Here is a 23,184-nt window from a genome sequence, read left to right on the forward strand (position 1 = left end):
CATAATCAGTAATTATGACACATTAGTGAATACAGATAAAACAATCTGACTCTTACTCTTTAACTCGACTCGTATCTAAGTCTAGGGATCCCGGAGTGAATAAGATGTAACAGGTCTCCCACCTACTCTCCCAATCGTGGTGGCGTTACATCTTATTCCTAAACTTCGGTCTGGTCTGTATCGAAATCTACAATCGGAGTGAATCTGATCCGAAGCATCGATATCACCGAACGTTTAGAAAATTGGCGTATCTACCAATGACACTCCTATCTCAGTACATATATATAAATCAATATAAAGTACAAACGGAACAAGTATGTGATTTTGTTGGAAAACTCAAATTGAATCTCATTTGAGTTGTGTCTTCCCCAAACAAACAATGAATTATACCTTTCGTTGCACAATCTGTGTCGTAATCGAAGTCTCGATGTCGAATCTGTCAATATCAATCTGAAATGGAAATGTTGATACACATTCTATCAATCCACAACTCAAACTAATACATGTTCATAACGATATTCTATCTCGATGCATTTCGACGGCATAACGGCGTAACTCGCGATACCGGTCAACTCAAACTTCAATAATCAGTAACCATAACTAATAATCCTCATCATAAACACATGATAGTACTTAAAATCTGCATAACTTAACACTAAACATGCTGGAAAACACTAACAAAAGCATACAATGTCCGTTCTTCGATCCGGTTGCGAATATACGTTGCTTAAAATCTCAAGAACATATTATGGAGCTCAATTCATCATTCTCCCAACACATATATATCAAAACATGTTGAAAGTGAACAATACTTACATCCTCTTGTTGCCCTTGATGTAAGGAGCACAAATCTATGTTTGGATTGAAGTTTGGATTGCTAGATGTTGCACAAGCTCAATTATAGAACGGAAGGTACCATGCCTTTGCTCTGAAATCTCTCTCTCGGTTTTCTTGCTGCAATCTGGAGGAATGAAAGAGACAATACATATATTGCATAGCCAAGAACACATGGCTCATTCTTTAGATTACACGTCTCGCACATATGCGCGACATCACCAGCGCATATGCGCGAGACCTACGGGTCTCGGCAATGTCAATCTTAACTCCTCGCGCATATGCGCGCTTCATCTCGCGCATATGCGCCAAAGATTCTGAACGTGTCGCGCATATGCGCGTATCTACTCGCGCATGTGCGCCAATGTTTCTGGAAATGTCGCGCATATGCACCGAACTGGTGGCGCGTATGCGCCGAGCTCATCTCACACCAAAAATTGCATCTACTTTTCCGTCTCTTCCGGTCCGATACAATGCGTCTACAATCCCTTTAATTATCAACAAAACTAGTCTGATTATGATAATCCAATTCTCGAGCCTTACATTTCTCCCCCTCTAAGAAATGATTTCGTCCTCGAAATCGACTTCAATCAATCGAAGTATATACAAGATGCAATATAATCAAAACTGAATAAATACTCATGTCATAGAAATAGCTCGGGATATCTTTGTCTCATATTTACTTCTGTCTCCCAAGTCGCTTCCTCGATGCCATGACGACTCCACTGGACTTTCGCAAGTGGAATAGTCTTTGTCCTGAGCTGCTTCTCTTTCCGATCAAGAATCTGTATCGGTTGCTCAACATAACTCAAAGTCTGATCAAGCTCGGCTTCGTCAGGCTGAATGATATGAGAAATATCTGGCATATATCTACGCAACATTGATACATGAAAAACGTTATGTATCCCAGATAAAGAAGGAGGAAGAGCCAGTCGATATGCTCGATCGCCAATCTTCTCCAGAATCTCGTAAGGATCGATGTATCTAGGAGATAACTTTCCACGCTTGCCAAATCTGACAATGCCTCTAAAAGGAGGAATCTTTAAAAACACTATGTCTCCTTGTTCAAATACCAACGGTCTACGTCTGATATTGGCATATTTGGCTTGTCTATCCTGCGCTGCCTTCATTCTCTTCTGAATGATCTTTACCTTCTCAGTCATTTCACGAATCATATCAGGCCCAAGTTCTGATACCTCAGATATATCATCCCAGTAAAACGGAGATCTGCACTTCTTGCCATACAAAGCTTCAAACGGTGCCATCTCGATACTCGTCTGATAGCTGTTGTTGTACGAGAATTCACAAAGTGGCAGTGAATCTTGCCAACTAGTACCGAAATCTAGCACTACAGCTCTCAACATGTCCTCTAAAGTCTGGATAGTCCGCTCTGACTGTCCATCTGTCTGGGATGATACGCAGTATTCAGGTGCAATGTCGTACCTAAAGCCTGCTGCAAATTATTCCAAAAGTGTGAAGTGAATCGTGGATCACGATCTGATACGATAGACTTCGGCACACCATGCAATCTGACTACCTCTCTGACATACAACTCTGCCATCTGATCGTGTCGATATGTTACTCTGTATGGAATAAAACACGCTGATTTGGTTAATCTGTCAATAATGACCCAAATCGCATCACAGCCCCGGGATGATCGAGGTAACTTCGTCACAAAATCCATGGAAATGTGATCCCATTTCCACTCAGGAATAGATAAACTCTGAAGTAAACCCCCGGGCTTCTTTCTCTCGGCCTTTACCTGTTGGCAATTCAAGCACTTAGACACGAATTCTGCAATATCTGACTTCATCTGTTTCCACCAGAATTTTCTTCAAATCGTTGTACATCTTCCTGCCACCAGGATGAATACTAAACCGACTACAGTGCGCTTCTGACAAAATCTGTTGTTTCAATTCTGGAACATCTGGCACTACAAGACGGTTATTCACATACAGAACATAATCATGTACCTGATACTCAGACTGATGTCCTGATCTGACCATATCAATCGATTTCTGCACATTCTGATCAGTTCTTTGAGCTTTCTTAATCCTCATAATCAAATCTGGCTCAACTTGAATCGTAGCAAGTCTCAATGGTCTACTATTTGTGTCAAATGCTAAACCAGACAAACAGCAATCTTCAACTATATTCGAAACACCTATCGTCGATAAGGATAGAGCACATACCTTTCGACTCAAGGCATCCGCTGCTGCATTTGACTTCCCTGGATAGTATTTGATCTCGCAATCAAAATCTTTCAACAAATTGAGCCATCTACGCTGTCTCATGTTCAACTCTGACTGAGAAAACAAATATTTTAGGCTCTTGTGATCAGAGTAGATCTCAAATTTCTTGCCATAAAGATAATGACACCAAATCTTCAATGCAAAAACAATAGCCGCCAATTCAAGATCATGAATTGGGTATCGAATCTCGTGTTGCTTCAGTTGTCTTGAGGCATACGCAATCACATGACCTCGCTGCATAAGAACACATCCTAGCCCTCTGTGAGATGCATCACAATATACAACGAAATCGCCAGTACCTGAAAGAATCATCAAGACAGGTGCACTGGTCAGCCTCTTCTTCAATTCTAGAAAGCTAGACTCACACTCCTCAGACCATACAAACGGAGCATTCTTCTGTGTCAACTGGGTAATCGGCTTTGCAATGCTGGAGAAATCTTTGATGAATCGTCGATAGTACCCTGCCAGACCCATGAAACTGCGTATCTCAGGCACAGAAGTCGGCCTCGGCCAACTGATCACAGCTTCAACTTTACTCGGATCCACAGAAATACCGTCTCCAGATATGATATGACCCAAGAAGACAACCTGTCTCAGACAAAACTCACACTTTGACAGTTTAGCAAATAATCTTTCATTTCTCAACGTTTGCAACACAATTTTCAAATGATTGGCATGTTCATTCAGATTCTTAGAATAAACCAAGATATCATCAATAAAAACAATCACAAACTCATCCAAATACCTCTGAAAGACACGGTTCATCAATCCCATAAACACCGCTGGAGTATTCGTTAAACCAAAAGGCATGACAACAAACTCATAATGTCCATACCTGGTTCGGAATGCTGTCTTCGGTATGTCAACATCTCTAACTCTCAGTTGGTGATATCCCGATCGCAAATCAATCTTGGAATAGACAGATGATCCATGTAACTGATCAAATAAATCGTCAATACGCGGCAATGGATATTTATTCTTCACCGTTGCTATATTCAGTTGCCGGTAATCGATGCATAATCTCATGGAACCATCTTTCTTGCGCACGAATAGCACTGGAGCACTCCAAGGAGATACACTAGGTCTGATATATCCCTTGGCTAGAAGATCTTATAATTGTGCTTTCAATACACCGCTGGAGCATTCGTTAAACCAAAAGGCATGACAACAAACTCATAATGTTCATACCTGGTTCGGAATGCTGTCTTCGGTATGTCAACATCTCTAACTCTCAGTTGGTGATATCCCGATCGCAAATCAATCTTGGAATAGACAGATGATCCCTGTAACTGATCAAATAAATCGTCAATACGCGGCAATGGATATTTATTCTTCACCGTTGCTCTATTCAGTTGCCGGTAATCGATGCATAATCTCATGGAACCATCTTTCTTGCGCACGAATAGCACTGGAGCACCCCAAGGAGATACACTAGGTCTGATATATCCCTTGGCTAGAAGATCTTCTAACTGTGCTTTCAATTCTTTCAACTCTATCGGCACCATCCTATACGGAGCTCGAGATATAGGAACGGTACCTGGAATAAGATCTATACTGAAATCTACCTCTCGGGCTGGGGGTAACCCTGGGATCTTATCTGGAAATACATCTGCAAACTCCCGTACTATTGGCAAATCTGCCAATGTCGGGCTCAATTTCTGTAGGTCTACAGAGTAAATAAGGAACCCCTCTGCTCCTTTCTGCAGCAATCTACTCATAGTCAAAGCAGATATTAAGGGAATCCGAGATCTGGAACCCTTACCGTAGAATTTTCACTCTTCCGTCATTTCAGATCTGAATCTGACAATCTTGTGAAAACAGTCTACGGTGGCTCTGTACTTAGTTAACATGTCAATCCTGACAATGCAATCAAAATCAGATAAGCCAAGTACAACACAGTCTAAATCAATCTCATGTCCCTCAAACTGTAGTATACAATGTCTAACTGATGTCACAGATATCAAACCACTTCCAAACGGAGAAGAAATAGACACTACAGCAGACAATGACTCGACAGGCAATGCATGTATCAATGCAAAACGTTCTGATATGAATGTATGTGATGCACCTGTATCTATCAATACATAGGCAGGATAACCACAAAGAAAATAGTTACCTGCAATCACATCGTCTGGTGCATCTTGGGCTTGCTCCTCCGTCAATGCAAACACCTGAGCCTGTTGTCTATGAGGTTGGCTCACTGTCTGGCCACCTCTGGCTCTAGGCTGGGACTGTGTATGAGTGGGCTGGAAGGAATGGACAGACGAAGCTTGCCTCTCAGGCTGAGTCACTGAAGCAGATGGCCCTGCACCTTGGAATTTCTGTGCACCTTTCTGTGGACTGACTTTGGCGAAATGTCCCTGTTGCCTACATATGTTGCATCTGCCTATCACTCCCTGACACTGCTCTGTGGCATGTCGGCCTCCGCAAGAACTACAATACACAGCTGAAAAATCCATACTCTGGCCAGGACCTCTCTATCGTGACCCGCTGGAGCTCGACGAACTGCTTTCCTTTAGCTTTCAACTAATCTTTCTTGCCACTACTACTGCTTCCACTATCAAATCGAGGAGGAGGTGGTGGAAACTGTGCGGCGGGCTGTGGCGGTCTCTGACTCTGAGCACTATAGGAAGCTTCTCGCTGCCTGATCAAGCCAGCCTCTGCTCCTTTTGCTCTGTTCAGTGCATCAGAAAAGGTATTGGGTCGTCCCGTGTTCACCAAAGTAAAAATATCAGGGTTTAAACCATTGATGAATTGATCGGCGACCGCTTCATCATTTCCTGCCACGTGTGGCGCAAATCGAAGCAAGGAAGAAAACTTGGCAACATACTCTTCTATGTTCCACTGACCCTGTCTCAAGTTGGCAAATTCGGCTCCTTTGTCTTTTCGATAGGAGACTGGAAAGAAACGTTGATAAAATTCATCCTTGAATACCTTCCAAGTAATATCGATACCTCTATGCTCCAAGGCTCGTTTCGTTGTAAGCCACCAACTCTTTGCCACTTCCTGCAACTGATGCCCAATCAACTTCACTCTCCGTTCATCTGTATAGGCAAGAGATTCAAACAGCATCTCTATATCGTCTAACCAGCTCTCACAATCCACTGCATTCTCCGTGCCCTTCAAAGTCGGGGGATGGAATGACTGAAACCTCTTTAATAACGTCTCCATAGGTGTCGCAGTAACGTCCATCTGAGTACCTGACGTACTACCTTGTTCTGGCACTTGACCTGCAGCTGGTTGTGGTATTCTTCTAGGCAGCATATCTGATTATCAAACAGATTAGTACACAGTCTATACAATCTGTCTAAGCCCTCCTCTGATCATATACCTCTGATCCAGAATCGGTTCTGATTCAGTCTTTACAAGTACATGCTGTAAATCAATTCAGATAACAATACAACATGTAATCGGGAAAGCAATAAATCATGCTAGCACATCAAAAGCAAGGAAAAAGACTCGATCTACCCCGCTCATTCTATTCTATCTCAGTCTACAGAACCTACTGCTCTGATACCACCTGATGTGGGGACCCGAGCTCTAACTCGATTCTTTTTGGGATTAGTTGGATCTTTGCTAGAAAATGTGGGTCAAATTTTTGTTTTTAACATTAATTCAAATGTATATAAACATGCACAAGATCTTTATTTATTTTATCTCTACAAACATAATATACATGTCTTGTCCAGTATATATTCAACAAACCAGTATTCAAATACAGTACATGACAAAAGTACAAACTACTAGTACATCTGTTATGCCCGTGATCACCATGCTATATCCATCTCTCATCTCTGTTGCGACCCAGATCCTGCCCTACCTGTTGTTATGCACACATACAAACACAACAACAGCCGAAAACTCCAGTGAGAATAAATCCCAGTATAAAACATGTATACATGCATGTCATGCAGTTTAATACAAATCATAACACATAATCAGTAATTATGACACATTACTGAATACAGATAAAACAATCTGACTCTTACTCTTTAACTCGACTCGTATCTAAGTCTAGGGATCTCGGTGTGAATAAGATGTAACAGGTATCCCACCTACTCTCCCAATCGTGGTGGCGTTACATCTTATTCCTAAACTTCGGTCTGGTCTGTATCGAAATCTACAATCGGAGTGAATCTGATCCGAAGCATCGATATCACCGAACGTTTAGAAAATCGGCGTATCTACCAATGACACTCCTATCTCAGTACATATATATAAATCAATATAAAGTACAAACAGAACAAGTATGTGATTTTGTTGGAAAACTCAAATTGAATCTCATTTGAGTTGTGTCTTCCCCAAACAAACAATGAATTATACCTTTCGTTGCACAATCTGTGTCGTAATCGAAGTCTCGATGTCGAATCTGTCAATATCAATCTGAAATGGCAATGTTGATACACATTCTATCAATCCACAACTCAAACTAATACATGTTCATAACGATATTCTATCTCGATGCATTTCGACGGCATAACGGCGTAACTCGCGATACCGGTCAACTCAAACTTCAATAATCAGTAACCATAACTCATAATCCTCATCATAAACACATGATAGTACTTAAAATCTGCATAACTTAACACTAAACATGCTGGAAAACAGTAACAATAGCATACAATGTCCGTTCTTTGATCCGGTTGCGAATATACGTTGCTTAAAATCTCAAGAACATATTATGGAGCTCAATTCATCATTCTCCCAACACATATATATCAAAACATGTTGAAAGTGAACAATACTTACATCCTCTTGTTGCCCTTGATGTAAGGAGCACAAATCTATGTTTGGATTGAAGTTTGGATTGCTAGATGTTGCACAAGCTCAATTATAGAATGGAAGGTACCATGCCTTTGCTCTGAAATCTTTCTCTCGGTTTTCTTGCTGCAATCTGGAGGAATGAAAGAGACAATATATATATTGCATGGCCAAGAACACATGGCTCATTCTTTAGATTACACGTCTCGCACATATGCGCGACATCACCCGCGCTCGGCAATGTCAATCTTAACTCCTCGCGCATATGCGCGCTTCATCTCGTGCATATGCGCCAAAGATTCTGGACGTGTCGCGCATATGCGCGTATCTACTCGCCCATGTGCGCCAATGTTTCTGGAAATGTCGCGCATATGCGCCGGACTGGTGGCGCATATGCGCCGAGCTCATCTCACACCAAAAATTGCATCTACTTTTCCATCTCTTCCGGTCCGATACAATGCGTCTACAATCCCTTTAATTATCAACAAAACAAGTCTGATTATGATAATCCAATTCTCGGGCCTTACAGGTTTATATTGTCAAAGGGCTGGAGTCGTGTGGGGCTCGAAGGGTAGCTAGGCCGAGGGGTAGAGCTTGTTCAATTGGATCGGGTGTGGCTGGACCGAGAGTTATGAGCGAGCTGACGGCGCAAGGGTGACTCCCGACTTTGGATCAAACTATGGTGGGTCTGAGTCATGGTCTGGAGGAGCTCGAGCGCTGCTGGACTCGTCTTTAGAGCTGCTTGGATTCGGGAGGTTGAGGTTGGCCACGGTGTGCTTCTTTGGTGACTAGCGAGTGGCTGCGCTTCACGGCTTGCCTGGGGCTATGGCCATGAGTCAATTAGGTCCAGTATGGTCCCAAGGTGAACTAGGGCTGGAGTGGGGCTGGTCCCGTCAGTGATAGGCTAGGATAGAATATATGGAAGGTGGTGAGGCTAGGGTTTTCGATATATGACTTGCAGAATTTTTCCAGCAACGGTTGGGGTATGGTCGAGAAGTTAAGGGGTCTGATCTTGAGGATTTTAAGGCTATAAATATGTAAGGTGTGGTAAAAAGTTGGGAGAAATTTGGTTAAATTTCGGTTCGATTCGGGTTAAAATCGAGACTCTGGTCCAAGTTTTAAAACGAATTGTCTAAGTTTTGAAACAAGCTCGAGTTTATATCTTAGGGATGCTTATGAAATGTTTTGGGATGTTTAAGGAGTTTGGTAAACTTTGGGTCGAAATTTAGAGGTCCAGGGGTAAAACAGTCATTTTGGGTTTCAACGGGTAAAATGGTCATTTTGCACCCGGGGTGAGTTTTTGGTCCTGGCAGCGCCTTGAGTACAAATTTAACATGATTTTAATGTTTATGCATCATGAGTATGATTTTTATGGAATTATGAAAATTACGTTGCGTGCTTGATTTTAAGAAAATTTACGTATATGCATGATTTTGTTAAGTGATGAAAAAGATTATGCTTTGAACGATGAAAATTGATTCTGATTAACGATGCATACGTAAATGATAATGATGAGGCCTAGGCACATTGGATGGCTAATACTGTCGCAGATGTCCGACAGCCGCCAGGTACCACGGTTTTATGTAGATGGATCCATCGATTAATGATGAAACGACAAAGCTGTTACGGAAGTCACAACTACTGAACTGAATTCATTAAAGGAAAATGTATAAGTACATGATGTTAAGATGAGCTGCTTGACACGTTATGATTTCATACAACACGTTTACGTTTGTGCTTTTAAGTTCATGAAATGTATGTTGATTACAGTATTTTTCACTGTTGTGTGCTATGTATATGTATTTGATATTGTTCGGTACATGTGTGTTGAGTCTTTAGACTCACTAGGTGTATGTGTTGCACGTGAGCATTTGGATGAGGAGACTAGGGGTGCCGAACTCTGAGTAGGTAGGGCTGGAAGTGCACACACGACCCGAGGACCACACTTTTCCACACATCACAATTTTATGGGCTTTTAGTAGACATGATCAGTTTTATAGTTTTTATGATATGTCGTTGATTCTCATTATTTTACTCGTTTTATTTTATTTATGCATGACTGAAGGTCGAGTTGGTAATTTTTAAACTACGTTGTTTTATTTATCAATTGTTTACGATAATTTTAAAATGTCATATTTTTCAATAGGGTTGCATGCCTACGCGCAAACTGTTTAAATGTTTATTTTCGAAAATGTGAGCCTTACAAAAAAAAATAGCAGCATTTTAAATCAGTAGTTGTCACATGGTGGCTCAACCTTTTATGCCATAACTAGTTCTTATATTGATTTGAAGCTACAAAGCATATTGGTTCATTGGGTTGATTACTCCAAATCACTTTATATGTATCACCACATCTATTGCCTGTCATAATGATATCACTAGTTGCGTTCTTAACAGTGCAAGTATGTTTACTAAACTCAACTGAATGATTATGATCATATAAATGACTGATGCTAATCAAGTTATATTTCAAAATGTCAACAAGTAACAAATCGTTAATAATAATATTACCATGAATAAGATTATCCTTACCCACAGTTTTACATCGAGAGGTGTCTCCAAAACTGATTTTGGGACATTAGTATTTGACCAGGTTTGATATTAATTCTGCGTCTCCATTCATGTGTCTTGAACATTCACTGTCCAAGTACCAGACCGAGTCTCTAGTCAATTTTCTTGTAACCTGCAACCATAAATAATAAATAAATTTGGTACCCAAATCTTTTGGGTCCTTAACCGATTAGTCTTTTAAGAATCCAGACTTAGATCAGTCGAACTGACTTTCCAGTTGTTGTGTTCCAAATAGATTTACGTAGTTTGTGAGTGTTGGGTGTGTTGTGTGCAGTTGATACAACATGTGTTTTAGCTCTTTTCGCCTTGTTGGTCATGCGATATCGCTTTTGAACAGCCTTGAAATTTTTATAATGACTGTAATAGCCATTTACAGAGTTTTGTTTGTGATAACTGGACAGCTTATGTGACCAGCTGTGTAAATCAGTTGAACTCTTTGGATTATATCCAATCCCGTGCCTTTTAGCCTTGTTCATATTTTCAATCGATTGTTCAACTAGCATACTGAGCTCAGATTGTTTATGTGTCATAACTGATTTAACAAAGTGAATGCATTTCCCTTTGCACGTATTCAGTTCTGGCTTAGCACCACTTGTTGAAGGTTCATCGTGATTGTTAAAACCTAAACAGTTTTGTCCCCAACTGATTTCTGTAAACCTTGTATTTTAGTCAACATAACTGATTACTTGTTCCATACTTGATTCAGATCAGTTAGTTTTGAGTTTTCGGACTTCAATTTTTGAATCAAGGATTGATTCTCATCCTTTTCTGCTATTAGCCTAGCATTCTCCTCTTTGATATTAGACATTTCTACTGACTGTGAACAATCAGTTTCAGTTTTGTCATTGATAGGATTAGTTTGCTTATCTTTAGCTTCCTCAAAGGAGCGAGAAAGCTTACAGTTTGTCTGCTGAGATTCAAATTGTAACTGATGATGTGGCTAACTGATCAGGAGTCAAACTTGTCGACTAATCAGTTCAGCTGTACTACATCAGTTCTAAATGTTATCCTCTAAGTTAGAACACTTCAGTTCAGTTTTCGGTTACACTATATCAGTTCAGTTCGTCGATCTTCGGATCATCAGTTTGAGACTTTATTATTTACTTGGAGAATTTTGGTTTGTTTACTTCAGTTATACTTGGTCCGTTAAGTTTGATAAGTCTCCTTTAGTTCAGTTACATTCTTTCAGTTCAGTTATTGGTTCGGTTTAGGTCTCCTGTTCAGTTACTGATCAGTTTTTCAAACTCTGAAACTTATAAATTCCAATACTATTGCATTAATTCGAAAGTTTACCCAATAAACATGAAAATGATAACGAATACAAGTTCCATGATTATTAAAAAAATAAACATATTCATCCAAGTAATTAAATACATGGAATAATTGTATTGTGCTGATTGGTGATGACCAATAACATCAGCAACTGATAAATAATTCAATCGTCTTCCACCTCGCAGTGAGGCACAAGGAAAATGCATTTAGTAGCATGCTTTTAATATTGTTTTCGTTGAATGTAAACACAATTCATCCAATGGGGATATCTTGTCGTGTAAACATGTACCCATACTTTCTAAACTAATAGTAGGGGCATATTCCTTGCCCCCTTAGATATTCATTTGATAATCATACCTCATTTCTAACTTAAACAGTCAAAATATAGTGTATAATTATTGTATGATTTAAAATATTTGAGTTCTAAATTTTACATTTTGGTAAAACGAAAATGTTTCATTCTATAATTGATATCAACGTGTCAGAGTGCAAAAATTGAGAGAAATACTGTTGGGAAGTGATAATTGTTCAAGTTATGAATATTGTTTAAAAGATTTGAGCTACGCCATAATTAGTTAGAGAATTATTTTAATCTTAACGAATAACATGAGAGTGGTTTTTTTTTTTATTTTAAAACATTTATGGATTAGGAATTTGTTTAAAACTATAAACAACGTTCTTAATCAATTTTAGATACATCATACACTAAATTATTTTTTTATCACTTTTATATTTTATAAATTGAACATATAAAATGATTTCAAAAGAAGTGGTTCACAAAAATTCTTTAAATTTATTTAAATTGTGATTTTTTTTTTAAATCATTGAAAAATCTCGTTTGCTGCATTAATGGAACACTAGCTAGGGCAATAAATTTGATAAGCTAGTCATGTATCCGCCCAGACAGAGAAATTGACAACGAAGATTAGAATATATGTCCATGTACATAACTTGTAATATTTGGGACCAAAAATTGATGTGTAAACAATTTAAAAAAAATTAAAATTAAAATTTTGAAGTCGAATTCGTGGTTCATAAATTCATTCACTTGTTGTGAATCTGAATTATTGTTAAGTAATGATGTATTTGTCAATTATTAAGATATATAATTTACACAAAAAACTTTCATGAGACGGTCTTACATATCAATTTTGTAATATAAATATCATATTTAAATCACTCATACTATCGAGAATTTTATTTTATTTTATGAAATTTAATCTTAACCATGATCTCTTCTTTAGTCCATGAAGATAGACGCCAAAACCACCAACCAACCAAATCCCTTACTATTGTGGAATTATTTTAAGATCAGTCAATCAAAGATTTGATTTTGTGAAATAAAGTTTTGTATCATTTAATGCTTTTTCTTTATTATTATTTTTTTTTTGGCTTTTGATGCTTTTCTTGTTAAGGTTAGTTTGAAAATTGAATCGCGAGGCAGCCGGGTGGTAGCATAGTCGTCTTTGGCAGGGGTGTTACTTTAATAATATAAATATGAGAAAATTGTATTTTTATTTTCGTAATTTTGTCGTTCTACAATTTTGATCATATATATTATCACATTATCATTCGCGACAAAAAATAACTAAAATTGAAAATTTTGAAAAATTAATGACTAAGATTAAAATGCGATAATATAAATGATGAAAATATTAAAAAAAACAAACATAAAAAAACAAACATTATAATTTCTCTATAAACGATGAATACCAACTGTGGAAATATTATTTAAAAAATTAAAGCAAAAATGAAATTATTAATAAATCCACAAGATTCATGAGTCAATGCAGTCCCCACAAAATTGGCAGCTTATGTTAGGAACTAATGCATTGAAAAGGAAGGACCATGTCTCCCTATCTCGAGACATTTGCCCCTCCCTATTTATTTTTCAGCCTCGAATTCTTCAAAAAAAAAAAAAAAACATTCCCCACAATTAGTTAAGAATACATATGAATTGTTAGTCCTTCTCAAATCCATCGTTTCCACTAGCTTCTTTAGTTACCTCATCAAGAATTTTGCCAAGTATTATCTTGATTCTTGATTTACATTTCGTTTTCGAAGTATTCATGTATTCGACAAAAAATAACATAAGATTCTTAAAATACCACCTTAAGCTTGTATGTCAAAAAAAGACTAATTTTAATTTAACAAATCACAACTGTTTATTTAAAACCACAACAAAGAAAATTAGTTCGGAATATATTACATAGATATCGTTGTTGATGACTTACAGAGTCCGTCATACACTAATGTCTCATGTTTGAGATTAAGTCTCGTATTCAAAATCTAATTATAACAAACTCCTGTAACAATTCAAGAAAAAAATATATTGATATTCTTGATATAACTTTGGCTTGATGAATATTAATTATAATTTCTATATGGAACTTTTTTACATGATAACAATGTTGAGTATTTCCATAACTAATGAATACACACAATTTTTTTTTTTTTTGGATCTATCATACAATAAATCCCTCGTGTAAAGAAGCAATATACTAATACGCAAATAATTGACAATACAATCTCCAAACATTCCAAACTACCGATTCACAGACAACAATCACCATAAACCAAGAAAGCAAGAAACATTGTATAAAAGCAAAGTACGCCCTTATTTTTTATAATGAAAGAAAACAGTCGATATTCAAATCAAATCATATCATGTCAAATGTAAATTGCAACTATTTCTGAATTTGAGTAAACTTTATCTTTATTTGCTTTTAATATGCTTTAACTTTGTTTGCAAAACCAATGCCAACTTTTAAATAATATATATTAAATGCTGACTAATTCCATTTAGAACAATGCTACATATATATCGGTATTGTATTTCAATTTATACAATACAAAAATTCAATTTATCAAAATCTCATCATATATTGAATATAAAATTTCGCGATATAATAATAATAAATATCGTTGTAGTCGATATATTAATTGTACTTTTTAACATTATTCTTCAATCTATCCTCACCAGCTGCATAAGATTTGCTCGTTAAGTTAACCTTTTAAATTCTTGAAAAAATGAAATCTTTACTGAAATAAATAAATTAAGCATGATATCTCATGGATGGGCCCATTATAACTGGCTCATCCTTAGCCCAAATGGAAGACAGATCCATCACGGGCCCATGTATCTTCCTATAAATATCAGGTTTGAGTATTCAGTTAATTCATTCACTATATTATTTTTCAGCAGGACCCTTAGCTGCTCTCCACTTATATCCTCAGTCTCTGACTTGAGCGTCGGATGGGCTATGCCGGGACAGCCTCCTGGCCTCCTTCTAACAGTCTTATTCGTGATTTCAGGCTCAGGGCAATTTCGAAACATGTGCCTAGACTAGTGACACTTGTTGGAATCGGATCCTAAATTTTCCGTGAGTATAACTTGGCGCTGTCTGTGGGAAGTTTGAGTTGAGACGTAGAGATGGTAGGCAGAAGAGGAAGCAGAAGAGTTAACTCAGCATCGTCGAGTCCTTAGATGAGACCCGAACGATCTCATCTTGAGATGAGGCAGGAGCAACCACATCTTGAGACGAGGCAGGAACAATCTCGTCAGGAGACAAGAGCTGAGCAACCCCGTCACGAGACAAGGTTCGATTAACCCCATACTAATGAGAATGTGAGAAACTTGACCCTAGAACAGTTGGGTCAATTTATTACCCAGACAGTGGACGATGCCATGAAGAGGAACCAAGAATCTATGTTTGCTGAGGAACGGGCCACTCGTCAGGAACGAGAGAAAAATCCTGAGGGGCACCAGAGCAGGGTTGAAGAGACACAAACCCTCCCCAGCGAGGGGATGGACATGGGAGAGATGTGGAAAGAAATACGGATGTTGAGGCAGTAGTTGGGAAGCAGAGCGCCGGCACCCAAGAGGGGAATTCTTTTTTCATGTGCCATTTTGGAATAAGAGCTTCCTCCGAATTTTCGACAATCAAACATGAGAGAATATGACAGACATACTGACTCCGAAGAACACTTGGGGAGATTTGAGAATGCAGCCATGTTGCATCAATATTCAGATGGAGTCAGGTGCATGGTGTTTTTGGGCACGCTGGTGAGGTTAGCCCAGCAATGGTTTAATACCCTGCAACCTAACTCCATACAGTCTTTCAAAGATTTTTCTACGGCTTTCTTGCACCGATTTTCTAGCAGCAAAAGGCATCAGAAAATTATTAGAGCCTGTTCGTGATGAAACAGCAAGAGGCTGAAAATTTGCGAGAAATTTTCCAGCGTTTCAACAGTCCAATGCTGGAAATACTAGTGGCTACCCCAGGCATCATGAAAAGTGTCTTTACCCAAGGACTGAGTGGAGGAGAATTTTTCAAATCGCTGGTCAAGAAACCTCCGTCGAGCTATGATCTTTTGTTAGCTCGGGCGGAAAAATATGTAAATCTAGAGGATACCCAACGGAACAAGAGGATGGAGCAGCGGCATATGGGAGGAAGACCTGAGGGAGTGGAGCGAGGAGGAAGGAAGAGGTGTGCAGGCGAAAGAGAGGAGGAAAGAACTAGAGGCAGAGGACAATTCTCATCACATGTTCCTCTGAACAGGAATCGTGATAAAGTGATGGAGGTGAGTGGATCAGGGGAGAGGGGTGAGAAGTCGCAGAGGATAGAGAGCAGTGCTAGGTTTCTGCCGCTGGACAGGCAGTATGGATCCTCATCCGGGAGTGAATCGAGATCTCATCCGTCCTCTAGGCGAGGTCGAGGCCCTCCCTGGATAAATCAGAGGGTCGGGGAGCAGAGAAGGGAAGGTCGATATCTAGATGTCCATCAGGAGCCTGTCGAACCGAGAAGGGGAAGGAATGAGGACAACCACCTTACGAGATGAATGATTCATATGATCTCGGGGGGTGCTACTGATGGGGACTCCGGGCGAGCTCGAAAAGCATATGGGAGAAGGTTGGAGAACTTAGAGATATCTAGGGGTGCAGACTTACCCCCAGATCTTGTTATCAGCTTTGGGCCGTAAGACATTCGAGGCGTTGTGGCTCCACATAATGATGCCTTGGTGGTGACGGCCACTATTGCCAATTACGATGTGGAGCGGATCTTTATTGATAATGGAAGCTCCAGTGAATATCTTGTTCAAGAGCACTCTGGTTCAGATGAAGGTGGAAGGATTTGAGTTCGAGCCGATCTCTACCCCTTTGTATGGGTTTGCGGGACATGCAATTCCACCATTGAGTCATATTGTCTTTCCTTTATCTTTGGGACATGAGCCTCGACGGGTAACGAAGATGATAAAATTTACCGTGGTGGACACCCAGTCAGACTACAATGGAATTCTGGGACGGCCAGCCCTAAAAGATTTTAGAGCAGTAGCTTCTACATATCATCAAAAGCTTAAGTTTCCTATGGGAAAAGGGGTTGGAGTCTTATACTGATACCAGAAAGTTGTGCGTCTGTGTTATGAGGGAATAGTGAAGGAAGAAGGAAAGAGAGCACGCGTGGAGGTCAATATGATTAGAATGGGAAGAAACAGATTGCCAGTGGCAAGGTAGGAGGTTCAGGAGGTAATAGATGAAGAGCCGGAAGTCATAGCGTTGGGGTCCGAAAAGAAGACGCTCAGAATAGCCCCTGACCTTGACCCAAGGGTCAGGGAAGAACTCATTACTTGTTTACAGGCTAATCTTGGTGTGTTCGCTTGGTCAGCTCAAGAGATCACAGGAACGACCCTGATGTGGCATAGCATCGGTTAAACATCATGCCAAATGCTCGTCCAATAAAACAGAAAAAAAGACACTTCGGGCCTGAGAAAGATAGGGTTATACAAAAAGAGGTGGGAGAATTGCTTGATGCTGGGCACATTCGAGAAGTGTAATTTCCTACTTGGCTATCAAATGTCGTCCTAATCCCAAAGGGTTCAGGGAAGTCGAGGATGTGTGTGGACTTCAAAGATCTCAATAAGGCATGCCCTAAAGATTGTTATCCTTTGCCTCGGATAGATTATTTCGTGGAATCCACAGCTGGACACCAATATATGTGCATGTTGGATGCTTATCAGAGATACCACCAAATCCCCTTGGCTGTGGAGAACCAAGATAAAGTGAGTTTCATTACCTCAGAAAGAACTTTCTGTTACGTGGATCATGCCCTTCGGACTCAAAAATGCCGGAGCCACGTATCAGCGATTGATGGATAGGGTATTTTCTAAGCATGTGGGGAGGAATGTCGAAGCGTACGTGGACAACATCATGGTGAAGTCAAAGGACTTAACCCAGCTCATACCTGATTTAGTGGAGACATTTTCCACCCTCGGGTCTTATGGGCTAAAGTTGAACCCTCAAAAGTGTATCTTTCGGATGAGGGGTGGGAAGTTTTTGGGTTACTTGGTAACAGAGACGGGGATTGAGGCTAATCCCGAGAAGGTTCAAGCTATTCAAGACATGATTTCTCCTCGAGGACCTAATGATGTGCAAAATTTAACAGGGAGGATTGCAGCGGTGGCGAGGTTTATCTCGAGATCCGCTCACAGAAGCTTACCATTCTTCCCAACTTTGCGTAAGGCAAAAAAATTCGAATGGGGTCCGGATTGCGAGAAATATTTTGTAAAATTGAAGAAGTACCTTGCTGAGCTCCATGTCCTAGCCAAATCGATAGCAGGAGAGCCTTTGTGGGTATATTTATCTGCCACCGAGGGAGCTGTGAGTGAAAGGTATCGATTAAGGTGCCCAAAATGCGCAACGGAAGTTTCAAAAATATTTTTCATAGCAAAATCGAGCACCTCTACTAAGATGTGTAGCAAATACAAAAACACAAAAATGACATTCATAGTGTGTTTAGAAATTTACCTATCAATCACAGGATTGATGTTATGGCTCCAACTAAGGTGTAAACACCTTAGCTCTTGATGGCAAGACAATCTTCAAGCTCTCCTTGCTCCAAAATTAAGCCCACCACCAACTAGCTAGAATCCATTTTATTTTGCACTAGAAAAATAAAAGGATTTTTCTTTTGAGAAGTATCTTCTTTCCTCAACAATTGAAAAGAAAATTGAGAGAAAAAATGAAGAAAAAATGTCATACAAATTTCAGCCAAAGTGATGGGTAGGAGAGAAGGGGAGAACTTTCTTGGTCCTTGAAAAAGTGATAAAGATGCATGAGCATGCCATGCAAATTTTTAATGAAAAAGTGTCCTCCAACCTTTCACCTCCCTAGCATGCTTTTTAAGTGGGCTTGTAATATTTACAAAGCCCATGGACTTTATTTAAATGTCTCAAATATATTTGAGTCCATTTAAAACTTTACTTGATTTTACTCAAGCCCACTAGTTTAATTATTATTTCTAATTGGGATCTACAAGGCCCAATGTTATTTAATTAATCCAATACTTGAATTAATTTAATTATTTGGACCCTACTAGGTCCACTAGTGTTTAATTAATTCAACACATGAATTAATTTAATTTAGTCCATAATAATGTTTATGAAAATCACAATTTTCTAATACATTATTTGTTTGGCCAACTTTTAATTTAGGAACACTTCCTCAAATTAAAAGTTTCATTCTCCTTATAGAAGTCATACTTCTATTTTTCCTTACGCTTATAAATTCCTTTATAAGCCGTTCAACAAATTGAACTATTTTACTTCTCAACGAGATCAAGAAAGCTAGCACTTGTGTGGCCTTCAATGGTTAATTGATACAACTAGCCGTGGGTTTATATCTCCATGTGATTCGGACTAAACATGTCATTATACGAGCATACCCAAATTGCTCCATTCTTAATTATCAACTCCTTGATAACAAGAACGTCAGAACTCAAGTCTGATAGTACCCAACCAATCATGTTAAACGCCTAACAGCATCGCTTACATGATTCCCTAGGTATCAAATGATAGCGCCTGTAAGAACCATTCTATTATGGTTAGCGTACAGTACGGTCCCTTCATCTCATATATCCCGACCGATTCGATAATCATTGGTATATCGAGAGTTGTCAATGAATCGATACTATGTGTCATGTCGTAGTTGCATCGATGGTGTAATCTATGAAACTACTTTCATAATTACCATCATACTCTGATCAGAGATTTCATACTACATATACATGTGATCACATAGGATTTCCATACCCGAAGGTAAGCGGTGAATCCCCGACTACAATGCATCGACTTCTATATGTTTCGACAAAACACCCAACCTTGCCACTTGATGACCCCATGAGAGTCGGTAAACAAGTCAAAGTGCAATGCTAGCATATAGAGTCTCAATGTTGTCCCGGGTCATAAGGACTAATGGTGTATAACCATAAACTAGGACGTTTCCATTCGATAAGTGAGAACCACTTGGAAAGTCCTTTATGGAGGGTTGTTCAGTGCACTCTACCAGGAGCACCTATTTGCATGCTCAGACATCACAATGTCCCCTACCAATGAAACATGGTACTCACATCGCAGATACTAGTCTCGAACTCTAGCGGCCTATATCCTTCTTAGCGGCGGCTGAATCGACTAGGAACTGTTTAGAATATACAGTATTATAAATATGAGTTTCATGATACTCATCATATGAGCATCTCATATTCTTTCTACTATTTGTATATTCAAGGACTTTATCTATGCAACTAGCATGGGTATACAGATAAAGAAGTGCCAAAACAATAATTTCAAATATTATTAAAATAAAGATTGTTTATACATAGAGTTTAAACATGAACCCTCATCCAACACTTGGCTCGACGAACACCTACTCTAACAGTGAGTTTGGTCCTTGTCAAGCTAGATGGATCAACTCAACAGCCAGTCTATTATGTTTCACATGCACTCAAAGGGACAGAGATAAGATATTCAAGGTTGGAAAAATTGGCTTTGGCCTTAGTGATGACAGCAAGACGTTTGAGACCCTACTTTCTATCTCATCCAATTGTCGTGCTCACCAACACTCCGTTGGGTAGGATCTTAACTCATTCAGATATGTCTGGCTGTTTGGTTAAGTGGACTACTGATCTGGGAGAGTATGACATCCAGTATGAGCCGAGAACAGCTATTAAAGTGGAAGCCTTAGCCGATTTTCTGGCTGAGATTGTGCTAAGGAGAATGAGGACCTTTGCAAGGTGTATGTGGATGGTTCCTCGTCGAAGGATGGAAGTGGGGTGGGAGTAGTACTGATTTTTCCAGCTGGGGAGAAGGAGAAGTTAGCTGTAAGGTTGGACTTTCGAGCATTCAACAATGAGGCGGAGTATAAGACTGTGTTGGATGGACTTCGAGAAGCCAGAAACGTGGGAGGTACCCGAGTACTTGTTTCCTCTGACTCACAGATGGTAGCACAACAGATGAAGGGAATATATGATCTGAAAGATGAAAATCTTATTGATTACGCTCAAGAAATAGACATAGTTAGAGAGAAATTCACAGAGGTCATGTTCGAACAGATTCCCAGGAAAGAAAATGAAAAGGCAGACACTCTAACAAAAATGGATGGAACAATGGGGAGTTGGAAGACTAGGGATGTGATATTTCAAGTCAAACTCACACCTCACACAAGTTCGCCTACGGTAGAACATGAAGAAAAAGACTGGAAGACTGTCATAACTCGTCAATTGAAGGAGGGAAAGCTCCCTGATGACCTTAGGGAGGCTCGTAAGTTGAAGATAAAGTGTTCGCGCTATATAATAATCAGAGAGGTATTGTATCAAAGGTCTTTTGCAGGGCCGCTGCTTCGATGTTTGAGTTATCAAGAGGCTGATTACGAGCTCTGAGAAGTTCACGAGGGATGTTGTGGAATCATTTGGGGGCTTATGCGTTGGCTAGGAAGGTGATGCTTGCCGGTTATTGTTGGACCTCAGTGCTGCATGATGCCCAAGAACTTGTGATGTCCCGTGATAGTTGTCAACGTAATGCTCGGTTGCATCACCGGCCAGCCGCGATGATGAAGGCTATCACGGCCTCCTGTCCTTTTGACCAGTGGAGAATTGATATTGTGGGACCTTTCCCTATAGCTCCCGCTCATAAGATGTTTCTATTTATAGCAGTTGACTATTTTTCGAAATGGGTGGAAGCAGAGGCTTTGGCTAGAATCACTGAGAATGACGTCTTGAAGTTCTTGTGGAAGAGTATAGTGTGCAGATATGGGGATGCCTAGAAGGCTGATATCTGATCATGGAAGACAGTTCCAAGGGGCTAAGATCTAAGCATGGCGTAAAGAGATGAATATCCAACAAGTCTTTACCTCTGTAGCATACCCGCAGAGTAATGGACAGGTGGAGGTGACTAATCGGACGCTAGTGCAGGGTCTAAAAGTTTGACTTGGCAAGGCTAAGGACAATTGGGTGGATAAACTACCAAGTGTCTTATGGGCTTACCGAACTACTCCAAGAGAAAGAACCAAAAAAATTACTTTAAATTTAGTCTATGGTAATGAGGCGGTGCTCCCAGCTGAGATTGGATTGGAATCGGTGAGGGTGATGTTTTATGATGAAGATAATGATATGAGGCGAGCCACTGACCTTGATCTGTTGGAAGAGAAGAGAAAGGCTGCAAGCATTCTCATGGAAGCTTATAAGAATCGCATTGCATAGTATTTTAATCGGAGGGTCATTCAGAGAAACTTCCAGGTCGACGACTTGGTCCCGAGGAAGGTACAGGAAGAGCAAAGAGGAAAGTTAGACCAAAAGTGGGAGGGTCCCTTCAAAGTAATCGAGAAGCTTAATTTTGGAGCCTACTACTTGGAGAATGCGCAAGGAAAGGCTTTGAAGAGACCCTGGAATGCTTACCACCTTAGAAAATATCATTCTTGATTTTATCGTTGATGTATCTCATCTTTGAATTTACTCATGTAATCAGTTGGAATTCAATAAAATCAAGTTCATCTTTTCAGTTCATGAATCTTGTTGTATTATGAAAGTAAGAAAATTAAATTTTCCTATTAAGACATTGTCTAGTAGAGGAGCAAAGTGCAGGAGAAAAATTAAATTTTCCTACTAAGACATCGTCTAGTAGAGAAGTAGAGTGCAAGAGAAAACTTAAATTTCCTACTAAGGCATCGCTTAGTATATGAGCAAAGTGCAGGATAAAAGTTAAATTTTCCTACTGAGGCATTGCCTAGTAGAGGAGCAGAGTGCAGGAGAAAATTTAAATTTTCCTACTAAGACATCGCCTAGTAGGGGAGCAGAGTGCAGAGGAAAAAATAAATTTTCCTACTAAGGCATCGCCTAGTAGAGGAGCATAGTGCAGGGGAAAAAATTAAATTTTCCTACTAAGGCATCGTCTAGGAGAGGAGCAGAGTGCAGGGGCAAAATTAAATTTTCGTACTAATGCATCGCCTAGCAGAGGAGCAGAAGAGTAGAGTGCAAGAGAAAAATTAAATTTTCCTACTAAGGCATCGCCTAGTAGAGGAGCAGAGTGTAAGAGAAAAATTAAATTTTCCTACTAAGACATCGCCTAGTAGAGGAGCAGAGTGCGGGAGAAAAATTAAATTTTTCTCGCCTAGCAGAGGAATTAGAAGATGAGGGCATAGAAATTTTACTTTACTGCTAAGGCT

At 39.5% G+C, this 23,184-nt stretch overlaps 1 protein-coding gene across 1 annotated transcript; it reads left to right on the forward strand.

Annotated features, from left to right (window-relative positions):
- The first annotated feature begins 17,838 nt into the window (after positions 1-17,838).
- LOC142556894 (uncharacterized) lies at positions 17,839-21,403 on the forward strand. Its single transcript, XM_075668389.1, has 2 exons — positions 17,839-18,348; positions 20,738-21,403. Exons 1-2 carry the CDS (start codon positions 17,839-17,841, stop codon positions 21,401-21,403), a joined length of 1,176 nt encoding a protein of 391 aa, XP_075524504.1.
- The last annotated feature ends 1,781 nt before the right edge of the window (positions 21,404-23,184 follow it).

The sequence above is a fragment of the Primulina tabacum genome, chromosome 9 (genome assembly GCF_025594145.1).
Source record: "Primulina tabacum isolate GXHZ01 chromosome 9, ASM2559414v2, whole genome shotgun sequence".
Taxonomy (NCBI): Eukaryota; Viridiplantae; Streptophyta; class Magnoliopsida; order Lamiales; family Gesneriaceae; genus Primulina; species Primulina tabacum.

Coding starts and splice junctions, on each gene's coding strand:
- LOC142556894 (XM_075668389.1), top strand. CDS start 17,839: ATGGATAGGGTATTTTCTAAGCATGTGGGGAGGAATGTCGAAGCGTAC. Junction 18,349..20,737: donor TATCTGCCACCGAGGGAGCT/GTGAGTGAAAGG, acceptor GATTGTGCTAAG/GAGAATGAGGACCTTTGCAA.